This window comes from Phalacrocorax aristotelis, chromosome 12, assembly GCF_949628215.1.
Source record: "Phalacrocorax aristotelis chromosome 12, bGulAri2.1, whole genome shotgun sequence".
NCBI lineage: Eukaryota > Metazoa > Chordata > Aves > Suliformes > Phalacrocoracidae > Phalacrocorax > Phalacrocorax aristotelis.
Window position 1 is genome coordinate 18140551 of NC_134287.1, and position 27993 is coordinate 18168543.

The following is a 27993-nucleotide window of genomic DNA, read 5'->3' on the forward strand; positions in this document are numbered from 1 at the left end:
TGATTAGTTAGAGAAAATGTTCAACAGATGGAGCCTTCTTAATCTTCTGCTACTCAATAAAAGTATAGCACAGCATTTACTGTGGACTGCACAGCCTTTAGCTTTGCGCAACATAGCCTCATAGAAGGAGAAATGAAAAACCTTTCTTTGAGGTACTGGCGGTTTTACCAGCACTTTTGTCACTTTTTCCCATGTTGCTCCCTTAGGCTGTCAGATGTGTGTCCCCCCTCCCCACGTTTAACTAAGACAGAGTTTTGGAGTGGTTAAAAGGCATGCCACAAGCATGGTGGCTGTCACGTAAGACTGGGGACATGTTTTCCAGAGTAAGGAGCATTTAAATCACTGTAATATGTGCCTGATGGTTTAGGTCCTGAGAGCAGATTACCAGCTTCTCAGTGCATGTACTGCATGGCCTTGAAATGTCAATAGCACAAATTGTTCTTATTCTTTGCTTCATTTTCTTTATTGACGTGAAACAAATAAACATTTCCATTTTTGGCAGCATCAGTAATGAAGGCAGCAGTAACTACAGTGCTGAAGGTTTATCCAATCCAAATTCAAGCATGGTGTCTTCAGAAGTGAGAGGACAGAAGAACAGTATCTTGCAAGAACACAGAGAACAAACAGGCTCCGATTTCTTAAAGCAGGCTGCAGAAGCAAGAGAGAGAAGTCTGCCTACCTCAGTGCCTTTTGCACACTGTGCCAAAGAACATGTCACAGCAGATCTTACAAGCAACAATGACAAGTTACCAACCTCAAATTGCAATGAAGCAGTGCTGTCCCCAAGCCCAGTGAATGACAAAGAAGAGGGGAAAGCACATGCCATAACTGTGGACAGAGGCCCAAAATGTGACAATATTGCTGCCACTTCTGTGAAAAATTATGAGAACGATCCCAGAAACCCAAGCCTGGAGCCCAGCCCTCCAGCAGCAGTTACAGAAATGCAAGGAGTCACACAAATGAATTTGAGTGAATTAGGATTGCTCTGGCAGAGTGAGCAGCTGGGTGGCATGAGGGAACCACATGTCAGCACTTTTCCCCAGGCTAGAGAAGCAGGAGATTATTTTACTGCTCAGGGGGCCAAGCAGGAACAAGGAGTTTTGGAAGTAGGTCAGCCACAGACTGTAATGCAGCAAGGTAGAGAGAACACAGATGGTGGAGAGGGTCTGCTAATGAAAAAGGAAACCTTAATCCTAAATTATCCAGGAACAGGAGGCTCAGACAGTGAAAAATTTGGAGCAATTGTGAATCCTCATGGCTTCACTGAGATCAGTGAAGTCTGTAATGTACAGATGGGGGCTGTAAAAACAGCTAAAGGGGATGATACAAACCCAGCTCTATCCGGAAGCAAAGAAGAGCAATCAGAAGCCTGTACTTTAATGTCAGAGTTGCCTTCTAACCCTCCAAATCTCTTCCTGGTACCAAAGCCTGAAGAGCCTTCAAGGGAATATGTGCCTGGAAATGACTCTGAAGATCCAATGAGGAGTGAAACAGCGAAAACAGCCTCTGAAAAAAATGAACTCATTTTTCAAAGAGAGCTTCAAAAGGAGGATGAGCTTGTTAGTGCCGAGCATTTCAGCGTGCCGTTATCATTTAAGCGAGAGGAAGAACAAAAATCAGCTGTCACAACTGAAAGCCCAAAAGATGAAGCCAGTAGCAATGAAATTATAAAAGCTGATGATGTGTCTAGAGAAAGCACTACACTTTCTGAAACAGAAAGCATTATCAATCCCACCAAGGAAAATTCCCTAGTAGATAAAAGATTATTACTGGAAGAATATGCATCAAGTACTTCTCTGAGCAGATCTGCAGAGCTGAATCAAAAAGAAACCGAGGCAAATGTAACAGGAGAAAAAACCAAAATCGTAACAGAGGAGGCACGAGTGACAGAAACCAGTGAATTACCTGAGGGGTCAAGCGGGACAGAAAGACATCTATTGAACTCTGTTAGTAGCCACCACCAGGACACAGAAAATAACCAAGGATGCAATCCTGAAGAATTTGGTCTTTGTGAAAAGACTTCAACAGGTGACCTAAAGGAAGAAGAAGGGGAAAAGCCTCTGAATTTAGACAGTATCTTTAAATCACCTGAAGACAATTCATGCTCTCTTGGTTGTAAACCTGAACAACAAATGAGTAAAGAAAAAACAGCTGCCACAGATGACCTAGAGAATAAGCTTGTGGCTCCTCCACAGTTTCCAAGAGAAGAATGCCCACTGAGTTTTGATTGCCTTAACGCTGAAGCAGAAGACAAAACTTCGGGCCAGCCAGGCTGTAACAGAACTGAAAAAGTTTGTTTAGCTGGTGCATACAGTTCACCGCTCCGCTACTCTGAGAACAATAATATTAAGCAGAGTAAGCAAGATGAATCCTGGGAAAAGGCTTTTGCTAGAGAAACTGTGTTAGAATGTGAATGCAAAACTGAGAGTCAAGAAAAGCCTAAGAGCTATAGCAAGTCAGAAGAAAGTGCAAAAATGTCCAAATCAAAACTCGAGCACTATGGCTTAAATGAGTTGGCAGGGACTACGGATAGCGTGGCTGTTCAAACTGAGGAGGCCTCACAGGTTTCGGAAACCACAGAACAGATCAACCACGTTGCTGAAGTGCCTTGCAGTGATCCAGAACAAGGCCCGGCAGCTACAGCTGCACAAAGCAGTGCCATGGATGGTAAAGAAAATGAGGTTATTCAACAAGAGAAGCACCAAACTACAGTGAAAGCTTTTGTGGAGGACAAAGATTTGGCACTGAAAAGCGAATGCAAATCAGATGTGCTGATGCAAGCTCAGCAGGAGCAAGTGACTGCAGAAAGTCACAGAGAGACGCAGATAGCTTGTTCAGAAACCTCCCAAGCTGTAGCTGGTGATTCAGGACTTGCTCCTCAGCAAGTTCACAAGCAGAAAGGAGGTGACAGCCACATCAGTGGAAACAGCTGCCCCTCTGAGAGTGACACGTGCGGCTCTTCTGAGGCCCTGGAGGGCAGTGTCAGAGAATTGCAGGAAAATGCAGATGTTGCAATTGCTCTCCCCCAAGCAAAGCAAATGGAGAAGTCAGTGTCTGTTGCTGGTGATAGTGGCTGGATTTCAAGTACAGAACTCGAACAGGAGCAGCAAAGCAGTCTGACAACTGTCACGAGAGCAGATGATCAGGAACACAAAGAAAGGGCTCTAAAACCTGAATGGCCATTGGACCTAAATAATGACAGCAACATACCAGAAATACCTGTAAACATTTCAAACAACCTCAATAAAAAATCTTCTGTGCTAGGTCCAGCACCGATCCAGTGCTACTCCGACACAGCAAAAGAAAAGGACAAGGATAAAAGCAGTGTCGTGGCGTCAGAGGATATGTGCAGCAGCAAACGTGAGCAAAATATTGATGGTGTGACCATGCTTAATTTGCAAGACTGCAATGAGGTAAACAAAACTGATCTCAAGGCAGAAGAAAACTGCCTCAGAAAGCAAAACTCAAACAACCCCGAGCAGGATAAAAATTCTTTGATCTCAGCTAGTCAGCATGAAGCAGCATGTCATAGCAATACATTTTCTAAAGAATCTGACAAGAATGAACAGCCAGGCAGCGTATGCAGGGTAAAGGATAATAGTGGTGAAAGCCCTGCTGCTGGCATAAATGCTCTTCCAGGGACACAGAATTCAGCAAGTGGCACTAACATATCACAGGCTTTGCCAAGTGATACAGAAATAGCACATGCTTCTGATAATTCTGAGAAAAATGATCCTCAAATATCTCATTCAGAAACTCAAGGGAAAATGCCATTAATGGTGAAAAACTTGGAAAAGATTGAAGGTCTGACTGCTGATGGGGAAATCATCTGGAAAGATGGGAACATGGAGATAAGTTGTGAGGACAGTGCTTTGGTCACAGAAACAAGCAATATGAAAAATGATGAAAGTCCAGGGGCACAAGGATCTCCTTCACCATCACAGGCACACAGGGAAGAAATTCTCACTGACGAGTCACATGAATCCAGCTGCATTCAAGAGACACCAGAGGAGCCTGGTTATTGTCAAGCAAATTTTACAGCCCTCTCTACAGGGACCTCTGTACTCAGCCATCCTAGCCGGCAACCTGGAAACAATAGGAACAACGGTACTTGGGGGGAGTTACTAAATAATGAGCTGGAAGTTGTAACATGCCAAAACACCTTAGAAAGTAACTCGAATTTGCAGATTGCTGCAGGTTCTCAGGTGTCTGTGCACTTAGGGCCTTCACCCAGGGTAAACGCAGGTAAAACAGCAAATTCAGAAAACAGCTCTGCAGGGAGTATGTGTGTGAATGAAAATGATGCTCCAGACCAAAGTTTTCGGGGTGATGGAGATGAAAGTTTAGCCCTGCCAGAGACTTTAAATGTGGGGCAGAGTACTGGAAACTTATCACAGTTCAATTCTGAGAAGCTGAAGAAAGAGATATCTGCAATTAAATCCAAAGAAAAAAGAAGTGAGGTAAACTTCAAAGAACAGCAAAGTGACAGTTCAACAAAGTCTCTGATAGCTCACCCTACTCTAGAAGGGAAGCTGCTGAGCCTTTCATCTGTTGGTAAACAAGAAGGCTGTAATGAGGAAATTGCAACGAATATCTTTGTAGATGACAAGTACGGTAAGATCTTAGAGAAACCTGGGAATTTAGAAAAAAAGGAAGAGCTTTCAAAAGAGAATAATAACATAACCAGGGCAGAGATCAGTATTTCTGAGCAGCCTACAGAGAACTCTGGAAGGGAGCATGAGGCTCTGACTTGCAGCTCTCTGGGCATTGGCTCTAGCCTCCCAGACTTTAGGGAGCATATCAGCCAGATATTCAAAAAAACTGTCCACAGCACACTGAGTGCTGAATTACCCTATCTTTTGTCTGAAAACCATGCAGGCTTCAAGCAGAGTCCAGTGGCCAAGGATACAGCAGAACTGTGCGGTGCTGAGAACTTTTCAGAATCAAACGAGGCGAGCGAAGGAGCTCCCGAGGGCACCTCAGATGCAGAGGGGCAAGACTTGTCTTTAGCTACTGAGCCTTCCTGCAAAGCTGCCAAAGGCAAATCTCTGCAACAAGAAAACACAGTGGCAGAGCTGCCACCAGCAAGTCTCCAGGACACTGAGAAAAACAGGCAGCCCAACAGCTGTTTAGAAGTGGTCTCCAGATTGGATGGCACTACACCTGCTGAAAGTGCTCTGGAAAATCTGCAAAACCCGGACAAAACCACTGAGCATCCAAAGAGCAATGAGATGGAAAGAAAGGAAGGCGCCTGTGCTAGTGACGTTGATCATGAATTGCTAATAAGCTTAGAGATAAAGAAGCAAGGACCGGCTTCATTTGATGGGGCAGCAGCTGAGAACTCCGCATATTCTGACAGTAAGCAACAACCCCCTGTAGCTGTTATCTCTACAGGTGATGTACAGAAGAGGAACTTAGAAGATGCTGCTACTGCAAAGGGAAATAACTTAATTACAGAGTATAACACAGAACCAGTTTCATCTAAAGATGTAAGCCTTCCTACTGAACAGTGCCAGGATCCTAAGCCAAATGAACAGGAGAAAAGAGCGTACGGTGATGTAGACATTGCCAAGAGCATCTCTGGCATGACAGCTTCAACGCTTGTCCTGGGAGGATCTTGCAATCATGAAAAATTGCCGGACAATTTTAACTTGTCGCCTGGGGAAAATCAGGAGACACACATTTGCAGCAATTATATGTATGACATTAAGTCTCAGAATGACATGCAGATGATACAGGATGATGCAGTAAATAGGAAATGCTTGGAAACATTGGAAAATTCACAAGATGCACAGCAAGAAAAGAAAGTGACAATGCATGGGTTAATAGATTACTTTAAAAACGGAGTAAGCCAGGATGATTGCTTGCAAACTGACTCTAAACTAGAATCTAGCAATGTGACTGAGGGAGATGTAAAAGAGAACAGTGACACAGTGTTAAGCACAGCAAAGACAGGTAACAAAAAAGCTGGAGACATCCCTGAAACAGGTACTGCAAGGATGTTAGTCACTGGTGAAGGTGACTTAGCTATAAACACGAGCGCTGAAGAGCAGGAGACAGACCTGTACAAAAATCACTCTCCAGCCGTTCCTGTGATGGAGCAGGGTGAGCGTTCTGCATGTACAGATCTCCCTGTTTCTGAAAATCAGCTGGGCAAGATGAATTCAGAACATGAAAGCTCACTTCAGGACACCAAAAGAAAGCTATTCCCTCTTGTAATAACTGAGCCTAAGAACCTTGACCTCAATGAACTTCAAGACATGGCTGTGGCAGGATTACCTACTGAAAGGTATTCACTTTAAATTACTATGTGAAATGGTTGTCAGGACCCTGGGGCTTGATACGGAAACCCATTGTCTGGACGGTTTGGGAGGGCATGGCACTTATTCTGTTCTTAAATTTCTGTTGCTTCTGAATGTGGACTATATGGAAGAAATTAAAAATAATTTGTAAGGGCAGAGGGGTCCTAAAAGCTGACCTAAATTCTTACGTGTTCCACATTCTGGTCCAGATTCCTGACCATACCTGCGTGGATTTGTTTACACCTCCCAGTGTTCACATCTTGTAGCCAAAAGTTAGACAAACAAATTGCACTTCCTAGCTTTAAGTTAGCAGGGTTTTGCCTAAGTTTTGGTGACCCAGTTAAATGAGACCTGCAGCATTCACATGGCAGATTGCAGTATTTAAAAACAAGCCTACAGTATAACCCAATTACTCACACTGTTAGTTGTCTAGGTGTCCCTCTTATCCTCCTGTATAATATAATTGTATTGACAGTGCCTTTGATCACCCTGTTATTCAGTGTTTCTAATGACATGGAGCTGTTTCAGATGTGAATTCTTCTCAGCTGGGATTTGTGGAGCCTAAGAGTGTTTTTTTTTATTTCCCAAACATACTAGTAACTGCTTTAGTAAAGTTTAGGCTTTTTTTTTTTTTTTTGTGAGTTTCTACTTTGCTGCCTGAATTCTCAGTTAATTCAAAAGAATGACAATCTCAGAAGAGGTGGTTTCCCTTTATCTAGTTGTGTCACTGCTTCCTCTGTAACCTCGGCAACTTTTGTGCACGCTGTCCCTCTCCTTCCCGTACCAGAGGAGGCAGCTATAGCCATAACTGCTAAGAGCCAACAGTGGAGCAGAAGGGTACAGTGAAAAGTTGAACTATTTCAGACAGCATCAATGAATGGTCTGCATAGATGGAATCATTCTAAGTATTGCCAAAAAATTAGATTATACCAACTGAGTAAGGAGGGGAAATATTTCAGCACCACATTCCTTAAAGGTTAAAAAGATAAAACCATATTGTAAGTGAAAATACCTGAAGTGTTTCTGTTGTTGTGAAAATGTGGGGGACTTCCTCCTGTTGTATGTGGGTCTTGGGATGGAGACTGAATATGACCTAATTGTGTGAGCAAAATGTAATTACAAGAACATTAGAAGTACTGGAAGGCTGAACAGCTATATGACTTTCTCTTTAAGGATCTGTCTATAAAATGACAAGGAAATTAGACCCTGTTAGTTCCCTCTAGCTCCTTTCCTTTCTTTTTTGTTTCCCTTTATATGATGGCAAGCTTTACAGTGGGTAGCTTTGAAATTACCAAACAAATTGCTGGCATGGCCTGGTTCAGAAGCCTTAAGGGACTATGGGGTAGTACATGTGTATGTCTGCGCATGTGTTTTATATCAGGTATCATACTTTGAATAAATACCTGTGGCAAGCAGGGCAGTGTTTTTGAAACAGCTGCTGGCAATTCATGGAGTAGTTGCTTAATACTTTCATATGCTTTAAGAATTCATTATCACCTGTTTTTTCCAGCATGAGGGTTTGTATCAACAGGCAGCTGCTACTTTTGGACTGCAGCTGTAAGTGGTGTCACCACATACCAAGTTGCACATGCACATGGGAGATACCATGGGCAGAGTGCCTGTGATTGCAGTACTGTAGATTTAAACACTGGGGACTCTTAGAGGTAGAGAGGAGTACTTTCTTTTGCTCAGGCTCGTATCTTAGAGGAATATGCATTTTTAATACCAAAGAGAAGTAGAAAGCATTAGTTGAGCTGGCTGGTCTGTCTTCAGTGGGTCCAACACGCTGACCAGTCCAGTTTTCCTCTGATCTTAAAACTGGATTTGTATAGTTGAATTTCAAGTTGTATTCCATACCCTGTGTACTCTGGTCACAGCACTTGTTGCTGCAGAGTGGTTTCCAGTTGTTTATTGCCCTATAATCCTTACAGAGGACAAATTACTAGAGCTGAGCAAAAAAAGGTGCACATTTCTAAGAACTGACTGTGGGGGTTTGGGCCTGATGGAAAGAGCTCCAGGGAGAAAGAATCCTCCCCAGCTCTCAAAATAAATAGTAGTAACAAGTATATTATATCTAGGAGAAGGAAATGGCATGTTCTGAATTATTTCAGTGGTTTTCTCCCCCCTCCACTGCTTCTGCATAACTCCATCTCCTACAAAGCTCTTATGTTGAAACCCCACTGAACTGTGGGTGAGGGGGCAAAGTTTTGTGATCTGACTCTTAAATCCTTGTCAGGATTTCTTCCTGCAGAGGAAATAGAGGAATTTCTTTCCTTTGTGGCTATGGCACTGGGAGGAGGGTGCTCTTGTGATGAACTTGTCCATCACAATCCAGGAACTCTCTGCAGAGATTCCTGTACCCACCTCCTTCAGGAGTGGGACAGTGGTCAACTAAGAAGAACCTTTGTGTCTGAAGGCAATAGCACAGCACCAATAACTTCCCTTCAAATCTTCAGTAGAAAGGACAATTATTTTTGGAAGGGAGGTTGTGGCTGAAGCATTAGCCCCACTTTCTTATGGAAGTGCATCTGTGCTATTAGCAGAACTAGGGAAGGGTTGGATTTTGGCAAACCTGTCTGCCAGCACTGAAAAGGAGTTAAAAATAACCCTTTCTTTGATAGTTTTCACATTTCTATATCTCTACTGAATCTGTGACTGAAAACCTGTGTTCAAGGTGGCCAGATCTCGGCATCAAAATGTTGTCCTTCCCACTTACTATTGGGCATCCAGCAGCTCCATTTTGCTGTCTGAGTTTTACTTGGAAAGGAAGATCAGGGCTTGAGGGTTTGTTTATTTTTTCTCCTTTTGTAAGTCTACACCCATATATCTTCATTCTTTCTTGGAGGGAGAAAGGAGGTTCATGTACGTACAAGGAGTCCTTATACCGCTGAAATGCTCCTGTTTGCATCATGGGCTGTGGCAGATGTTGGGCAGAGCATGGAACAACACTAGAAATTATGACAAAATTTAGGGATGTTTAGAGGTGGTGTGGAGTTTTTTGATAACTTCTCCCCTGTAATTCAACTGGCTGGTATGTTCAAACTGCCCTTGGATCTTGGAAAAAGTGCTGAGGGATGTTTTTGAAGTGGAGACTGAGACTGTGAAGTCAGTCCCAGATGTGCATCCGTAAGGTACAGAGAACAGATTGCATCATTCCTGATTTGTTGTGGCGATGCTCACAGACTCGGCTTGGGGACGGGTGTGCTGGTGAGGGAAGAGTTCAACGAGCCATAAACATGCTGCAAGCAATGACACTCATTTTGCAGTAAGGTGAGGTTCTCCTCTGCACCCCTTGGCAGAACTGGTTTGCTGCACAGAGCAGCATGGGCTGTGCTCACTGCAGCACTGAGCAATACACCCAGTGCCCTCGTGGGCCTTGCATGCAGGAGGGCACCACGCAGGCTTGGCATTTCCAGGGCTTCTGGTGCTACTGACTTCTTCTGGAGCTTGTACTGCAGAAGAAATCCCTATTCCAGCCAGTCTATGCAAATCAATAAACAAGATGCCGTGCTTTCATAGCTGTACTCATGCAGGTGCTCATTCTCTCTGTGGTGCCTGAACCTTCCTTGCTGGCTGCACCTCGACCTGCCTCTCGCTATCTGAGTGGCACACAAAGCTAGCCGTAACGGGCAAGGAGGTTGTGGCACTGTACTGCTTTGGGGACAAGCGTTTCCAAACAGTTTTGACACTGCAGGAAACTCCACCAGGTGGGCCCTTCCCAGCTATAGCACCACATTGCAGGTGCTTTCCTATCACTGCCGTTGGTTTTTAGAGAATGCAGAGTTCTGTTGCATTGTCTCACACCACTTATAAATCTAAATATTCTCATATGAGAAGGACGTTGCAGCAGTTGGCATCAGCAAAGCTACTTAAAAAAACATTCTTTATGTCCTATGCATAGGTCAGACAAGATCTCTAAAGTCGGTCCAGACATACTTTTGGATTTGCTTCATGCTTTGTTCTTGCCATCAAAAATCATCAAGTTCAGTAAGTCAGAAAAGAATGTTCTCTCCTTAGCAAATACTGACTTGGTCTTTTTTGTCTGCATAACAAATACAGTATTAAATATTTTAACAGTCTTGCTGGATGAGGTATGGAATGTAGAGCTGCTTTTCAGCTCAGTGAAGTGTTCTGAGCAATAAGGCTTTGTGTCATTAGGATCTGAAAATAAGAGTTTGGAGTTCAAAGGAAACTTACCAAAACAGTGATTATGCAGCTTCCTTTATTTCCCTATTGTTTTATCTTCAGAATTAACTCAGATGTGCAGCATCTCAGGATCACAAAACGGGGAGAAACAGCTGAAGGAGATTTACACATAAATGAAATGCACAAAATTAATCAGTCTATTTGTCTCTCCTGCTCTTCTCCCTTTGCATCTGAGTTCTTCCTCTTTATTTCCCTCCCATCTTACTGTCATTGTTATCCTCAGTAGGTGCAACTGTTAGTACAGTTGTGCTTTTGGAGTTGCCAGGAGCTCAGCCGGCAGTCTTTAACTAAAATAACTGGATGGGGAGTTCTGTGGGAATTTTGTCTGTGTGAAGCCTGCAATATTTAATTTTGGTATTTTTCTGTTCATGGAACAGTAAAATTAAGATAACTGCTCTCTTACCCAATGGGCATCTCACATTGCTTTCTAAGAAGTGAAAGGGAGTTTTCCCATCTACTCTAATGGATGCCATTGACCAAACCGACCGCTGCTTTAGGCAGCGTCTAAGTCAGTGTGAAGTATTCATAAAATGCTGATTTGATAGTATACCCTGTTGTACTCAAAGCACATACCAATGGAAAACTAGGTATGTGATACCATGCTGGTTGTTTTTTAATTTTATTTACGTATGCTTCTGCTACACAAAAGTACAGAAGTAAATCACTCCTGGTCCTGCCAAAGTGCTGGTGGTACTTGCTGTATTGAAAATATTCTGTAACGTTCTTGAGAATCTTAGCCACATATTTTTAAGGGAGGCATTGACATGGATGGATAATACATCAGCTGCTTTTTACCCATCCTTTTACGTTTCTTGAGAAATTACATTTATTCAATCAAATATAGGCATTTTCTGAAGAAATCCAGCAAGGACACTGATACTTTGTCCAACGTCTGGACAGGCAATTTAGCATCAATTTTTGTCTTATTTTCTCATTAAGCTAAAAATTACTTTCAGATTACATTTTGTTCTGATTGCCTTTCCCCAGATGTATTTTTCAACCTTGCTTCTTCCAAGTAAGCGGTCTATTTTCTCAAAATTGTTTTTGCATATCCTACAGATACCCATATTTTCTCTATTCCAACTTTGTATCTTCTGGCTTTTGGATACCATGGAGCTAGTTCCACTGTCCCTGTTTCTAATAGAATATGCAAAGTAGAATTAGCCCCAGCTTTGAACCCTGCCGAGGGCAGCTCTGAGAACAGCAATTACAGACACGGGCATATTCTCCATGACTTGGATGTGGCTTTCTTCCAGTTTGTCTGCATCTTGGCATGCTTGCGTTGCACAAGTGCTTCTCCACAGAGGCTCCTCTGGAGACATGTCTGAAGAGCCAGAACTCTGTAGCACTTGCCTCGTCCTTTGCTTTTGGGTTTTTCTCCTGCTATCTTTTATGTTGATATCCTTGGAGCCTGTCTTATCAATGTTGGTCCAGCTAATTGGAAGCCCACATGTGCATTGCTAATAGCAGGTGGGGTTTATGTAGATATTGCTATTCCTTAATATTTGGGCACTCTGGAAAAGTCAAAAATTGTTATATGGATCTGTTTGGGCCTGCTCATCTACACTCCCCTCAACAGGTTAATTCTTATAGTCTGACCTATAAGAAGCTCTGCATCTCAAATTGCAGTATGTGTAGGAATGTTAATTGCTTAATTGTTCTGCATTCTAAGGTCCCTGTAAAATGCTGAGTACCACCATTCTGTGCTGTTGTCAAGAACCAGCCCTAGTATGGTATGTTAATCTTGTTCTCCCTGCTGAAATGTGCTTGGGATCTCCCAGACTAAGCATTTCCTGATAAACTCTTTTTTGTTCACCAGACTTAATCCTTCCTCTTCTCTACTCTCCCTGTGCAGCACCTGCCCCATTCATCCATGGTCCTCAGTAAAATAACCAGCGGTCCGAAAGTGCCCAAAGACTCTGCAAGGTTGTTTCCATTTTAAATTCACTAATTTAGTTTTTATGCCTCTTGGTACTTTCCTTTCAAGACAGCTGTGTGAGGAAAGGCTAGGGCTGCAGCCTGCCCTTAAAGTCAGTGGATTTTGGGCCAGAATCTCTGTTCCAGCGCCGTGATATCAGCAAAGAATTTGGCCCTGAGCCTCTAACAGATCATCCTGGGAGAATGATGCGCAGTCCTGTCGTCCTTTTTCACCCAGACCATCCTACAAGCACTATATTCCCAGTTATCCTTCTTTGCTTAAATAAGGGGGGTGTCTGGTTGTTTAAACTGGTAAAAAATCAGATTAGGAAAATAGGCTTTAAATGGAAATTTAAATGGAAAATGGAAACAGAAAATGGAAACTAGGATTCAAATGATTCGTTGGCCTGAACTACCTGGTGTTTTCCAACCTCAAACCTGCAAAGCTTGGCTTCTCTTTGTAGATGATGCTCTGCAAAACACAGAGCACTTGCTTCATGAAACTGAAACTCATCAAACTGCTTTTTTATTCTTTTTCAGCCTGTTTTTCCTAACTCCTTTGGCTAATGAAACACAGTGTAATCAATAAAGCCTTTTTTTTTTTTAAGGCACTCAAGAGCTTATGTAAAATCCTTGGAATTTGTTAGCATGATAACATTGTTATGCTCTCCTAGCTGATAGAAATATCAAAGCCAGCTAAGAATAACTCTGCAGCAGACAGAGAAGATTGGATTTGTTTCCTGGAATGAAAGCAAAAAGCATGTATGCATTGCTCAGTTTCTAACAACTAAGGAAAAAATTTTAGCTGTCATTAAAATAAATGGACAGTTAAAACTCCCATCTCCCCTTGTTAACAATGTAATTAAATGGGCCAAATATAGACTTAGTTTTGCCAAATATTTGGAAGTCTCCAAGATTTTCCACACTTTTTTTTTTTTTTTGAGTGCTGTCATGGTACGTGAACTTCTGTTGCATGCAGCAGTCTTCAAATCTCGTTCCTCTGGTAGAAACTCCAAATAAACTTGGTTTGCTAGAGAAGTCATCATTGGAATTTGTGAAGCTTTGAGTCTAGCCTATGGTTTTCTAGAAATTGATCTTATTAATTTGGAAATTTTCAAAATGGCAGTTTCCCAGCACTTTGATCCTCAGAAATGTAGTGGTTAACATTAACCTTTTTTTTTTTCAAAGCAGACACTTAAGGTAAAAGTCTGGGAATGTAAAGAGACAGCCATCCCAGAGCCTTGCCAATAAAAATTGCTGGGGATTGCACAACCTAATTTTCAACCACCACAAATGATGGGTGTGGGCAATTTGTATGTGGAAGGTAGTGGAAATATAAAGTTCAGGTGTTACAGAAGTGGCTTGGATATCTCGGCCAGGCTGCTCTGCAGCTAACTGGGTCTGTGCTTTTGCAGAGTCTATGACTATGAACCTCTGATTAGGAAATGCAAAAGAGAAAGTCCTCTTTAATTTTAAACAAAACAAACCTTAAAAATGGGCACTAAGTTTTCACAAAGAACAATTTAAAATCACACACGCACATTTTCCTAAAGTTTAGTCACATGATTGTTTCTTATTGTTCTGAACAAACACAGGTATTGCTGCTTTGCTGGCCTTTTTGCAAGTTTATCACAAATACAGTAGTATTTGTATTTGCTGATAGACCAGTGACAATCTTAACATCAGTTTAAAGAGCTGGAGAAGAAAGAGCCTTGTTTTCATGCTTACAGTGAAAAACTTGACAATCTGATCTGAGTTCACCCTGTATTCCCAAAAAAACAGAATGCAAACTTAAAATAAACTGTGTGGGGTTGGTGACAGTTTTTTAAACATTTATTTAATGTAGCATTCTTTCCAAGCAATTTCATGGGGTTTTCACAGGGTTTTTTGAGGGCTGGCTCACTTCTTCCCACCCCCAAGTCCTTTGGTTTGGCAAAAGTGATATGGTTTAAGGGAAAATCCCTCTGATGGAATTCACAGAAGCTGGCCAGACTGGGTCACCACTAGCCATATGGTGTCCGTCAGAAGCTTTCACCAGGTATCCACCCATAATCTAAAAGCACCCTGATCATGGAGTACAGCCAGGATGATGGGGTCTCTGACAACATTTCTCAAGTCATAGTCCAGACCTGAGAAGGCAACCTAAACTGATGTCCCGAAATCCAGTACCTCTGAAGGTACTGAACTTGAGTACCTTTAATTTTTCTGTAATTCAATTTCCCATCTTCCTGGGTGTAGGGTAAAAATGTTGCACGCCTGAGAATATTCATTTGTTGGTCCCGCAATTAGGAGTGATGTGGGACATGGAAACTGGGGTGAAGTATATATACATATATATATGCTCTGCCTTCCAGCACCATGTGCCTATGTAATGTCAGGTAACTATAGCGTCACCACAGGAACTTCGTTGTTCCTGTGCCATGAACTACTTAGCATTGCCAAACTAAAAAGACTATTATTTATTTTAGGGTTTCCAACACCCCTAAGATTGCAACCTAACTTCCCACGTTGAGCTTGGTGAATGTTAGCTTCATGGACACATACATATGTAGAAAAGCAAAAAGTGGGGATCTAGCAAAGATAAAATCCTTCACCCAAATGCAAAATTTTGGTGTTCTTTAAAAACACTTGGGACCTACATTACAGAAACCCAACAGTTCCCCCCAGTATAAGCCAGCCCGATGCTTTCTGGCCTTCCCTTGAGGCAAACTGTTCCCTGGGAGCAAGGGGAGGGCCATCCTGCAGAATGCCTCCTGCTGCCGAGTCGCTCTCCTCAGCATGCTCACCGCTCCTATTCAGCTCCAGCCCTCCAGAGAAATCTTTTGCAACACTTTCTTTTGCGGCCCTTTGATCTGTGGGCTCCCAGCCTCAGCCAGACTGCGTGTCACTGCAGGCTGCAGCCTGAAAGTCAGTCCCTGTCCTGTAATTGTCTCCCCAGCCTTGCTGGGAGGTTGCTTATCTCTTGTTTTCCTGTTGCTTTTCAGCTTGTTTCCTCTCTCCTCCTCCAAGCCTTCTATTAATGCAGATTAAGTAATTCTCACAGGAAAAAATCAGATCATGAAGCACACCTTAGCACTGCATTCCTGGATTTACCGCATGTCAGTTTTTTCCTATGTTTAAGTAGCAGAGGGCACTGGGAGGAAAGTAGAAATGTTTTTGTGACAACAGTGGGTTGAGATTGCTTAGCAGTAGGTGAGAGGGGTTTGGTACAGCAAGAACCTATTGAATAAACAGGGAGAGGCGCATTATTGGAGCAAAATGACTGTTTTATTCCAAAAATGCTAAGTTTGGTTTTGTTAGCAGGAACATAGCTAGTCCACGGCTTTGCGCCAGACTGAAGTGTTACTTGCAAAGAAAATCGAAATTTATTTTAATGACTTATTCTCTCTGGGGTCTCCCTCCTCCTCAGGGCTGCTGTACCTGCAGAAGCTATTTGTGAAATGGTTTCCAGATGACAAAAGAGTTCAGCCACCCTCTCATTTTGGGGGGAACTAAACGCCTGTACCTGTATCAGAAATCACAGTAACTTTTTCCATGCCTGGTTTCCTGCTGCTTGGGAGGCAGGATATGAGAGAGCTGCTCTCCCCAGAAACTTTAACTCTCTGCCTGATTTTAATCCTTGCTGTCAGAGTGGATGCTACTGGCTCCCGGTGCTGCGACTAAGTGAACTCTCTACAGTGTATGGTTCCGTAAGTGATGTTCACCCCTCACTGAGCCATAGCTGGCATCTCAGGTGATGTTGGTAGTCTACATGATTTTCAGCATTTTCACCCATTACAGCATCTGATTTGGTCTCCAGGAGTCACTTCTATTCCTCGTACAGGTATCTGAATTGTTAAAAGCAGCAATGAGCACACCCAGGGGATGTCCCTGCCATCTGCTTTCAGACTCATGAAGTGAAAGTTCCCCTGTAACACAAAGTTTAGCTGGGCAAAAATCTGTTCCCTTCTTTTGCTCATAGAAAATTGAACAAGGGCTAGAAGGAAAAACAGTTCAGGAGTAAAAAAAATAATATTTAAAAAACCTGATGAATACCTTTTTACATCTGAAGCTCGGTTTTCAATCGATGCTTTGAGAGGTCCAACTGGTATCATTACTGTACCCTAACATTAGAAGGAGATGCACGGTCCTGCTGAGAGCTGGTCAGAGTTCTGAGGAAGAGGAAATGTTAGTCCTGTCACCCAGGCAGGCGGGGCTGGCACCACAGTTGAATAATGTCCAGAGTTTGGGCAGGGCGTGCATGCAGTCCCCTGGGAAGCTCCAAGTCAGCGGAATCAAGCCTCTGTAGCCCCAGCATTTTACCTGATATCTCTCAATTGTGCATTTGGTAAGCAATGAATCTACTGACCATCTTGCTGTGGGTTAGATATTACAGACATTTAGTCTATAGTCATTGTATGACAGCTATAAACACGATAGTGACCTCCCTGGGTAGAGACTCTTAATTCCTTGGGTGCTGGCAGCTTGTATATGCAATTTGGTGTATCTCGATGCAAAGACTTATTCACCTGCGAAGCCATTCCTTTGTGTTGTCAGAAACCCATAGGAAACCCAAGAGATTAACAAGGGCAGGCATAACTAAAACTGCTCCCTTTTCTTGTAGGAAAGGAAACCTGTAAGAAAACCTGTGTGACTTTAGGAGCTGGAGCTTAACACAAGGATTAGTAGGAATAAAAAGGTTTGGTTTAGATGTACAGCTATAAACAAACAAAGTTTCAGTGGAAGTTGTTAAAAACTTTTCCTGCATCCTGAAGCTTTTAAGAAGTTATCTTTAAAGTTGGGCCAAACCCATTCCTTTAAAACTTTTAAAGGTTGCCAGACACCATCAATTAAGCAAGGCTCAGCTTAAGTGGTTCTTAAAACGATAGGAAGTATTTGCGTACGCTTTAAGTGTTACACACGGCGTAATTTAACCTGCCCGCAGCCCCCCCGAGCAGCCATCGGCTTGCCGTGATGCCAAAAGTCGGGGGAGAAATTCCACCGCAAAACCAGGAGGAAAAGAACCAAACCCACGTGGGAGCCGCGGCTCTGCAGCTCCGGGGCGGCGTGCGGAGCCCTGTGTCCGCCCGGCCGCCCGCCCCCAGCACCCCGGGACACCCGACCCCGGCGGGGAGGACGCGGGGCGCGGCGGGCTCGGTGGCTGCGGCCTTTCCTCGGGGAGCCTCATGGGAGGAGCCTCCGAAAAAGCAGCTCCGGGCTCCTGCTCCTCGGCCCTTTGTACGCCCAGCGCTCGGCCGAGCTGCCGGGGCCGAGCCGGACTGGGCCGGGCCGGGCTGGGCTAGGCTAGGTTAGGCTGGGCTGGGCTGGCGTGCGGCGGGGCCGCTACTCCCGCCCGCGTCGGGGGGCCGGGGGAGCGGAGTGGCGGGGGGGGGGGGGGGCCAGCGGAGCGGGGGGCCCTGCCGCCTCCGAGTCGAGGATGACTGAGAGCAGCGAAGCTCGTGATTATTTCCTGGCCTTGGTAAGTAGACACTTGCGAGGGGGAGGTGAGCCAAGGCAATAACAAAAGCAATGTGCGGTTGCAGTCGGTGTCAGAAATTACAAATTAGCTGTAGTTCGCCACTGCTTTTCTCTCGCGAAAGATTATTGAACTTTTATTTCCCCCCCCTTTTTTTCCCCTTTGAACAACTTTTTGAAAAGTAACGCTTCCACCGAGCCGAGCACCCCGCTGCCCCCAGCCCTGGGAGGCTCGGGCGGGGATTGCCTCCCCGCGCCGCCGGGAAGGGCTTGCGACTCCTGCTGCGGCTGGCTTTGGGCTCGGCCGGGCTCGCCGCCGGGGGGGAGGAGGAGGAGGAGGAGGAGGCTTTCTGAGTGGTGGTGTTGATCACACTGAGGAACTTCTGGATCGGGTTTACCAGCTGGAATTTGGAGACTTTTAAGTTCTGCAGCAATGGCATCAGGACGTGCTCAGGAGCCCTTCAGAGGCTCTGAAAGACGTGGTGGGCTTTGTACAATGGTTGAAAGTTTTTACAGTAAATATGCTTATTCATCCCGTGCAGGTGTGATTTATACTTCTAACACTTTTATGTGGTTTTCTGTTGTCCTTGTTCTGGCTTGCAAAGGAAGTAATACTGTAATGTGTGTTTCAGTCCCCTTAAGTCTTTTAATCTAAAATAATTGTTTGTCTAATGTAATAACTCCCCATAACTTCAGGTTCTAATGTGACCACAGTAATGTAGAATACTCAGGCAAAAAAATTTTGTTTTCTTCCATTTTATGGTCATGACTAGTCACATAGATGATCAATCTGGTTGCACGTGTTACAAAAATTAAGGGACTTCTAAGCAAGAAGGGTTGGGTGAGACAGAAAGGCCAGGCCCTCAGGTAATGTGTGACTAAACACCATCCCCTGCCAAGATAAGTTATCTATCTTGTCAGGATTTCCACAAGCACTGCCAGAAAAGTATTGCTTCTGAGAATTACCCTCCATCGTCATGTGCGAGGATTGCCTGACAGCGATAGTGCTACCGTCCTGCTTGGCCGGGTGACTTGGTGTTACCTGCAGGATTTGCCAGCTGCTGGGCAGCTGGCCTTCTGGGACTGCTTTTAGTAGATGGGGTTTTGCCTTCAGGAAGTCTTTCAAAAGATGCTTTCATTTCTCCAGAATGCAATTTCTGCGTTTATTTCCCTTACTTTATCAGTACGGAAGCTTGCAGTTGGAGAAGAGACTCCCTTGCTGCTGGAAGCATAGCCTTGTGTCTGGAGCCGGGCAGTCGCGCATTCCCTTGTGGGCTGCAGACAGCCTGCAGCCTTTGGGAGATGCAGCTGGTTCCTGCGGCTCAGCCGGGATGGTGGCCGTTCCCTTCCTTGGGGACAGGTGTGGCTCAGGTGCTGCCCAAGCTGTGTTGGGCAGGGCTGGCGCTCCCTGGGCGCTCCGAGCACGATAACCCAGGATCCAGACCTATTCTGCTGATTGCTCGGGTCCGGCTTAGAGGAAGAGCATGTGTATCTGAGACGCTGGAATAACTCCCCCAGCAGCCAGTTCTGATATCTTGGTGGAAATGTCTTTTTTCTGTAAGTGTAGAAATGCTGCTGTGCACAGTATTGCGCATCAAACTCATGTGTCCCCTGAATGGGAGTGATTTTACTTGTTTAATTACACGTGCCTGTTCATCTGCTGGATACCTTCATTACGGTGTTTACAGAGCGCCCAGCTCAGCAGGGCTCAGCCCAGCTGAGGTGTGCACAAGGCCCTGCAGTGTAAATACCAAGTGCTGATGCGAGGCACTTAAGGCATAGTTTCTCCTTCAGAGTGCAGAAGGAATTTGAGAGATTTTTCCAAAGTCACACATTTAAATCCGTAAGTAAGTCTTTGTTGGGTTTACAAAAGGCAGCACATTTCCCAAAACTTGAACTTTTGGCTGTGATTGTGTGTTTAGCTGGTAAAAGTAAAGCTTTGGTTATATCTGTGTATAGTGACAGCGAAAGCAGCCGGTGACCCCCGGTTGTTGCTGTACCTGAGTTTTTAAAGCTGCTGCTGGCATATGGACTTGCCCTGTGGTTGCATGGATGTCCCCTTAGCTCACTGGGAAATAAAGCCAGACTTGCCATTCAATCTTAGCATCTCATATTTTTCCTAAAATTCTCTTAATATTTAAATCAATCTTAAATAACCTCACAAGAAGTAGTATGGGTTAAAATAAAAGAGGTGTGGGGTTTTTTTTGTTGTTTTAATCCTGTGCTGGTAGCTTATGCAGCAGTCCTGAGCTGTTTCCTGAACAAGATCAGTTTTAGTTTCTGACATCAGTAATGTTGATTTCTAATCAGAGAAATAGCTTCTTACCTCCTGCTCTGCTAAATTTTATTGACAGGAGTCCCAATAATCATGGAAATACTTTCAAAGAACAGAAATATCAAAGGTACATAGAGTTACTGTAGCAGGTTATTGTTGGATTTTCTACACCTGAAGTTTATTTCAATGAATGTGGCTAATGTAGGAGATAAGCTACAGAGTAAAGTATGAGAAGGTAAAAATGAATATTAGGAAGGAATTACGTAATAAAATGGATGAAATTTTGCGAGGTACACTGTGTTTGAATGAATGAATGAATGAGTGTGAACTGATGTAGATGCTGCTAGATGTCTTTCCCTTGCAAAGAACTGCAGTGTAAGAACTTATCAGAAATAGCAAATACTCTCAATCTTTTTGTAATTAATTAATATTTTTTCTTCCACATGTGTAAACTGAGGCTCAAAAAATTGACTCTTTGGCCCAAGTTATTACAAAGCCAAGTATGAAATCCAGAGGATTTTGTCTGCCAGCCTTGCGGTACCCAGCAAGCAACATCTTGTTTCTTGAAGAAATCGCAATAGCGGGTGTGAGAGTGCTGAGAGCTCAGTCCTGCCTTGCAGTTGTCGGTGCCATTTTCCAGAGATTTCTGGAGTAAGAGCAGGATCTATAAATCTTACCATTATCTCATTAAAAGCAACCAAATGTTTGGGACTAGGAGATAGCAGGGCTTGAAATGCTTATTGGTTTCCCTTGGAGTAAACTTGGAGCTGTTGTTGATTGTTCAAAGGGAGCCACATCCAGCTCTCCTGATTGGAAAAACATGGACAGGGAGAAAATGCCAAGACCCGTAGCTGCCTTCTGTCTCCAGCGCCAGTGTCAAAACATTCTAAAACTTTAGTATGCAGTTAGGGTTTTAAGGTTTGCATCGCACTGATGTCAGTAGGAGAGCAACAACTGGAACCAGCAGAGTACCTCGCTGTGTTCATGGGGTTGGTGCCGAGGAGCTGACCTTGCTTGGCTCTGTGTCCACATGTGTAAAGCTGTGCTTTTTTACATATTTGAAATACATTCCCTGCCTTGGTTCGAAAGCGTCTTACGTAGATAGAGGTCAGACCTCCTATGTTTAAACAGAAGAAACTACATAGGTTTCTGCAGTTATTTATCATTCATTCATTGATATTTAATGACTACTACAGGTCAAGCTTTGTCTGAAACTTGCTATTTGCATACCTGCCTTCTAACAGTGACTTGGAAAAATCTCTTTTTCAAGGACAAGCAGAGGCCTTAAAAGTGAAATGAGGAAACTCAAGGTCCTAAGGACACTTGATGGGCAACGTTTCTCACTTGTGACACACTAATAACAGACTGAACCCCTTGGTCTTTGGGCTGAATTTAGTGTGCTCGCTGCAGCTGTTGGTAAGCAACTGCTTGTTATACTGTGAGGTATTTTCCTTTGAAAAGTATTTCAGTCATGCTCATTGTAAGTAGAATTTGGAAGTCATTTTAAGTAGATCCTCTTTCAGACTTGACCTGGAACTTGGGCAATGGAATGGAAAAAGCTCATGGCCTTTCTACAGAGCTTGATTTTTGAAACAAATTGGCCTGAAAGGCCAGTTGCTGGTGAGGTCTTACAGCAGGGACCTGGTGGCGAGTACCTGCGAGGCAAAGGCAATTGTGATGCCCCGCAATGTCAGTTGTGGAACTAGTTTGAGTGTTGTCTACATAGCTTCATTGTTTGTGCTGCATGGAGCAGGGTGGCTTGGCAAAGAGCAGCTTTGCCATCACCTCCCCAAGCCGGAGTTTCAAGTTACGCTGTCCAAAGACTGCATGAAAATCGCTGTCTGGGAGTTCGTGGTGCAGCAGATTTGAGTGGTGGCGGGCAAACACTTAGCTTCTCACCAGATTGTGGTACACCGGTACAACAGCTTCAACTGCAGTTTTGGCTTATGCTGTATTTTTGATACGTTCACATGAAAGACCCTCAGTGCTCTGCCAGTAGCCAGAACAAGACCTGCACATCTGCGTTTTTCTCCTTATGTATGTAAGAAAGAAGTGTCCTGTTGTCAAGGTCGGCTTTCTAAACGCTCATTTTAAGGCAAAGCAGGGGGGGCACCCCAGTTTGTGCTATAAGTATATGCAACTCTCAGCAATGAGTGAAAACTGGTCCTCTTCCACTAATGAACTAGAGGACTTCAGAGCTTGTAAACATCTTAGCTCAAAGCTTCCTACAACAGCCTGAGACCTCAGGTGTGGTTAAGCCAGAGAACATGTGGGCAGTTAATTGCTTAGTATTGTAATTGGATAAACGTAATATTGTAAATTTAAAAAATAATCAGATGTTCTATGCCATTATCCGAGAACTGCACTTGGTGCAGCAGCTTAACCCTGCCCTTGTTAGTGTTGCTGCACCAGAGGGGAGAACGTCACTTGACTTGTCAGGGATGCTGTGGACAAATGAACCGGACCGAGCGCAGAATGATGCTGTGAAAACACTGGAAATGAATAGCAGAAACACTAGCTTACAGAGGCTCGCAGGTGTAATTAATTAAAAATAAATTAAAAAATCAGAAAACAAGCTTGACAAATAATTTTTCCATATGAACGTGTTACTTTACAGAATCCTTTAGATAAAATGTGTGAAGTGTGAAGTTACTGGAATAATATTGACATTATTACGATGCAATTTAACTGCTTGTTATGTACTTTGAACCAAAATCAGACTATAGTAGAGAATTGTACTGATCCACTGGGTTTGAGTTAGGTAAGGAAGTAATTGTCTAGTGTTAAAGCTGAGGTCAATGATTTAGGCATTTTTATTTTTAAGCTGAAATTCCAAATGCTGAGTGGCAGTTTTAAGTGTATGAACTGCGTGTATGAACTGTATCTGTGTGTGTGTAAGGTCCCATCCGTCTGCATGCAGAGTTGTATTCACCGGGTAGTGCTGGAAACAGTATGGACAGTGGCATCTCAGAACCGAGCCAGTTGGGTGAATCCGCAGATGTGAAATTGGAACCCAAATTAAAAGTCACATTTTATATTTAACAAAAACCTGCACATTTTAGTGAGGTTTCAGGGAAAACTGACGCATCCGGGTCCTGGTCTCTGGATGGCCGCATGGGAAAGTCAGGTTGAAGTAGGCAACAAAAATATTGTTTTCATGGGGCTCCCTGTTAAAAACAAACAAACCCTACTTCTTCCCTGGGGTCCTTTCCTTACTGAGTCAGGGGTGTGTTTCCAAATTGCTGGCTTTTAGCCATGTAGTACTTGGCTGTGCCCTGCTTTACCTGGATATGGGGCAAGGCTGGGTGTCTCCTGTGTGTGCTCCCTGCAGCACCCGGGACACCTTTGTCTGACTGTGCTCCCACTGATGAGCCCCGGTGTGGCTCCGTGGCAAGTGAAAGCTGGACTCTAGCTCCCTGTGTGCTACGTAGTTTCAGAGCAAGGAAGTCTTGCTGTTTCTCTTGTTCAAGAAGTAGCTCCTTTTCTCACTTGCTTTTAAAAATCATAATGAAAATGGGGGTAATCTGCTGTTGGATTGTACTATCTCATTGCTCCTGCAGTTGTAACACAGGCAAAAATCCAGCAATTTCAGGCTGGTGGGAGTGGTAGAACTGTGCACAAAACCAGTTTGCGTTAAAAATGCCAACTTTTGCTGCGTTCCCTAACACACAAGATAGCATAAGCATGCAAAAGTCCAGGGGTTCAGACAGCCAAATGATAGTGGTTCTGCAATAACTCAGACCTCGAAGGCTGCCTTTTTCCCCGTCTTTTCTCTCCGCAGCCCTCCTGGGCCAGGTGTTGATATACAGTTGGCTTCTCCCCTTGATCCTTCTGAGCACCTTGATCCTTCTGAGCAGCCCTTAGCTGTTTCTGCGGCATATGGAAATGTTGACCCCGTGGATGCTGCTGAGCTGACTGCAGCAAGGTGTTGTCCAGAGCCATTGCAGCTTGCAGCTAGAGTGGTGGGAAGCAGCTGCAAACTGCTTGCTGTTGTGGGCGGGTGGAGGACCAGGAGGTCAGTGCTAGCTAAGAAATTGCTCTCACTCTTGTCGGGTGGATACATGTCTGGTATGGCCAGTTGCTGATGGGTTTGCTGAGTCTGTCTGTAGTCGGCAAAGCATCTGTCAGTGGAAATCTTTACCAGAATTTAAGTCTCCCTCTATCAAAACCTTCAAAGGAAGATGCTGTTTACCTTTCCCTGAGATTGACTCACTTTGGCGTGTAGGAGGGTCATGCCACGTGAGGGTGCAATATATGCCTTCTATTTTTCAGGTGTTTATACTTTTTTTTTTTTTTATTAGTACAAGGTAACTGATCCTTTGGGTATTTTCTTTAATTTTGAGAAGCTCCTTAACAGTCTAATGCTGATTATAAATCATTCAGGTATCTCATCTCTGTTGGACAGTGGGCTTTTTGTCTGCTTTTACTTCACAGAGAAAGGAAACTGTTGCTTTATTTGTGCTGGTGGCAGCTGGGTTGTCAAGATCTTTGGGTGTATGAGTTTGTCTTAACTGCCAATAGTAGAGGAAGCCTTGTAGGGTGTGTTTATCCTTCAATCATTGTGAATGCAGTGGAGTTTAAATATACACAATATATTTAAGCTAGCATTAAATTGGTTAGCTGAAGTAGCAATAATATGCTATAAAAGGGAGAAAGTGTGGTTTGCTCAATCCACCTTAAAAGCTGGTGACTTTGCTGTTTAGCCCATACTGGTGTTCTGTCAGTCCCCAAGCTGGTTAGTCACCAATGCTGGCTGGGTGAATCTGGGGGAAACAAACTTTTTCCTACAGCTGGTGTAAGATGATCTAGAGAAGCTTGCATGGGAAGCTAATGATGTGGATTTCTTCCAGTTCTTGTAAGTTTTTATTCAGTGTCGTGTTTCTTTGTTTTTAACAAATGTAATTGGGTTACTGATGGGTTTTTGTGGATTCTGTTTCTTCCTGCTAATGGATTGCTGCCCATAGTAGCAAGGCAGTTAGGAAAGAGTGAGCAGTAATTGAGGTGGAGCTATGAGCTACTTTCTGAATGTGGAGGAGTGAAAGAAAGACCAACACCAGAAGTGCCAGGAAGATTTATTCATGGTCTCTGGACTACAGTCTGAAACAGAAGACTCTCTTGCCCTTGGGGTGATAGTTTGCTGTTTGTAGGGAAACAGGCACACAAGCTGTCCATGATTAAATGTCACCTTAGGAGACATTTAGGAAGAACAGTCTTAGAGTGTTTTAATTTACAGCTTCTTGTAAACCTCATGAATTCACGCTGTTGGCATTCTCATCTGGATCTGGAATTTTGAGTTAATTATATTATACCTTTTCTTTTTATCTACTTCATAACACCTGACTTTAAAACGTTCTCACCATTAATGTCCAAAAGTTAGTCTCAGGGTTCCTTTTTCATCCCGGTTGTGTAGGCTGCAAGTGCTGGTGCTGAGCTGCAGTTAGCGCATACAGGCTGGCTTAGCCTAGTACTGGTGAGGGCACACAGGCTGTGCAGCAGCTACAGGATCTGGCTGTTGTTTCCATATCCTGACCTTGATGAAGGTACGTGGATTTTTGCAAGGGTTCAGTGCTAAAAAGTTGCAAACCAGAGGCATTCAGCATGGAAGTAGGTAGTTTTTCAGCTCCTGAAATGGGGCAAGGTGGGAGAGAAATACACTGCGGTCAGCTGGGGTGGATCTGGCTGCAGGTAGGTGGCCTATGTTTGTTGGGTTTACTTTTTTGTCTATTTTTTTTTTTAAAGCTGCAAAGTTAACTTTTGTCAGTATTGTTTGTTTTTCTTACTCCTTTATTTTGCATCCTTGTTTGGCTTTAGACATAGAAGCCTGCCTGTTCTCCTTGCACCTGCCTTTCCTGTCCAGGCTATTGTTGCTTGCCAGCTTCTCTGTGACCCTTGCAGAGGTGTTCCCTGGTGTCCCGGCAGTAGAAATGTAGTAGGTCCCACATGTGTGCACCTGCAGGTGCAGGTGATCAGCAGAGGAGGGGTTAATATCAGTGCAGCTGGACTCCTGCTTTAGCTCCTGTCTGAAACAGGCACGGCACAACTCTTCCAGCAGTGACAAACTCTGCTGACTTCTCTCTGGTTTGGTCAGACCTAAACTGATAACAACTGCTAATAGCAAATGGAAGTAGTACTCTTAAAATGCATGGGATTATGCTCACAGTGAGGGGCAGTGATAGCAGGACTGGGCTTTTCTTATCCAAAGGAAGGGTTTCAGTGATGTTATTTGTTTCATGTCATTGCTTTATCCCTCATCATCTCTTCATGTGTGATGTGGAGCAGATTCTTGCCTATATAAGTAAGATGATCATATTAAAGCCACTGCTTTTTTGGCATATTTTGTAGAAATACTGCACCACTGCTTTTGAGTTTGACTGCAGAAAAATTCTCTAGTGCACACGCATGCCATGTCTCTGCGTTGATGCTTTCTGGTTATACCTGTGCACTACACTTCTGAAATGTTACCAGGGCTATTAGACGGCGTGGTGCTATTCCAGTCTGCCTGCAGTAATGTACAGTTATAAAGGGTTTTTCCCTCAATATATTTAGTTATTTACTAATAAGTTCCTTTTGTTTCCATGTATTTCCCCATCAGGGGTGTCACATAATGCAGATGATGTGCCTTTTGACAGGGAAAAAATAATGCTGCATATAAGGCAAGGGGTCAGTTTGTACTAGATGTCTTCCAGATGGCAGTACATAATAACAGATCAGGTTGTCTCTCCATCTGTCCAGTCAAGAAACTGTATCTTTGTTTTCCTTCTTGAGGATGACTGCCTGCCTCCCTCCTCCCCTGCTGATTACATATTGATCAGGGACAATATGGTATAATTTGGTCAGTAAGTAGATTTTATTTACTGTATCTACAGAAGAGTGCCCTGAAAAGAACTAGGTAAAAAGTTCACTGGCTGTTCTGCCAAGCATTTTTGTTTAGCAATGAAACTGAAAGACGAAGTTCACTCTGATTTGCCAGTACACATTGCACTAGGAGATATTTTGGCTAGACACATCTTTCTTTTTATGCTGCAGGTGCAGAACCCTGCAACAGGACTTGTGTTTGTATGAGAAAAGTCTGGATTGGAAAGGCAGAGAAGGCAAAGTGCCCCAGCTGTACAAGACCACAGCTTAGCTGGGCTCCGTGGTTAGGGGTGTTAAACGTTTCTGAGCAGTGTCTATTTGTTCCCTGCAACTTGCTGCCTGTCTCGTGGGGAAAAAACCCCAGCAAATGCGCAGGAAAAAATGTCAGCTTGGAAAGTACTTGCTGCATGACTTGTCTTTAGGGACAGGCTATAGGTAAGAGGCAGGGTAACCCAGTCTGGTCCCCTCCACATGCTGAGGAAAGCTTCTGCTCTTGCATTTAATCTCCAGCTGACGTTGCAGAGCTGCAGCACGATGTTTAGTCCAGACCAGACAGAGCTGTCACAGCTCTGTCATGAATACTAGGGGATGAAAGCTGTTGTATACCTGAGCTGGCGTCAGAAAACGTTGTGTTCATCAGCCCCTCTCTCATAATGCAGAGGGCACATTAAGCTGTCATAAGGGAATTTGTGATAGTTGATGTCAGATGCACTAAAAGCTGCAGATGGACCTTTCCCGGTTGCATAGGTCACAGCCTGGAGAACTGTGATGCTCTCAGGGCATGCTCCTCAGCGTTAGCAGCGCAAGCAGGCAGGAATACCCAGGGTTATCTGTACACACAGACGGTCAGAAAGTGACATTTGAGAATTACTTAAACAGAGATGGAGCTTGAAAAATGTTTTCTAATCAGCTCTGCTCTACAGGGTAGAGACTGGTCAATGTATAGTTTATTGTGCACTGGGGAGACTTTGCCCTTTTGGTAGT

General features: G+C 43.8%; 1 protein-coding gene across 4 annotated transcripts in view; it reads left to right on the forward strand.

Annotated features, from left to right (window-relative positions):
- TACC2 (transforming acidic coiled-coil containing protein 2) overlaps nt 1-27993 on the forward strand; it is a 153494-nt gene that overhangs the window by 39701 nt on the left and 85800 nt on the right. For 2 of the 4 annotated variants that reach the window (XM_075107437.1, XM_075107432.1), the window contains one exon: nt 503-6289. The exons of the other annotated variants lie outside the window; for them this stretch is intronic. In XM_075107437.1, coding sequence (XP_074963538.1) covers nt 503-6289 — 5787 coding nt within the window. The remainder of the gene's footprint in view (nt 1-502; nt 6290-27993) is intronic. 4 annotated transcript variants of the gene reach the window in all.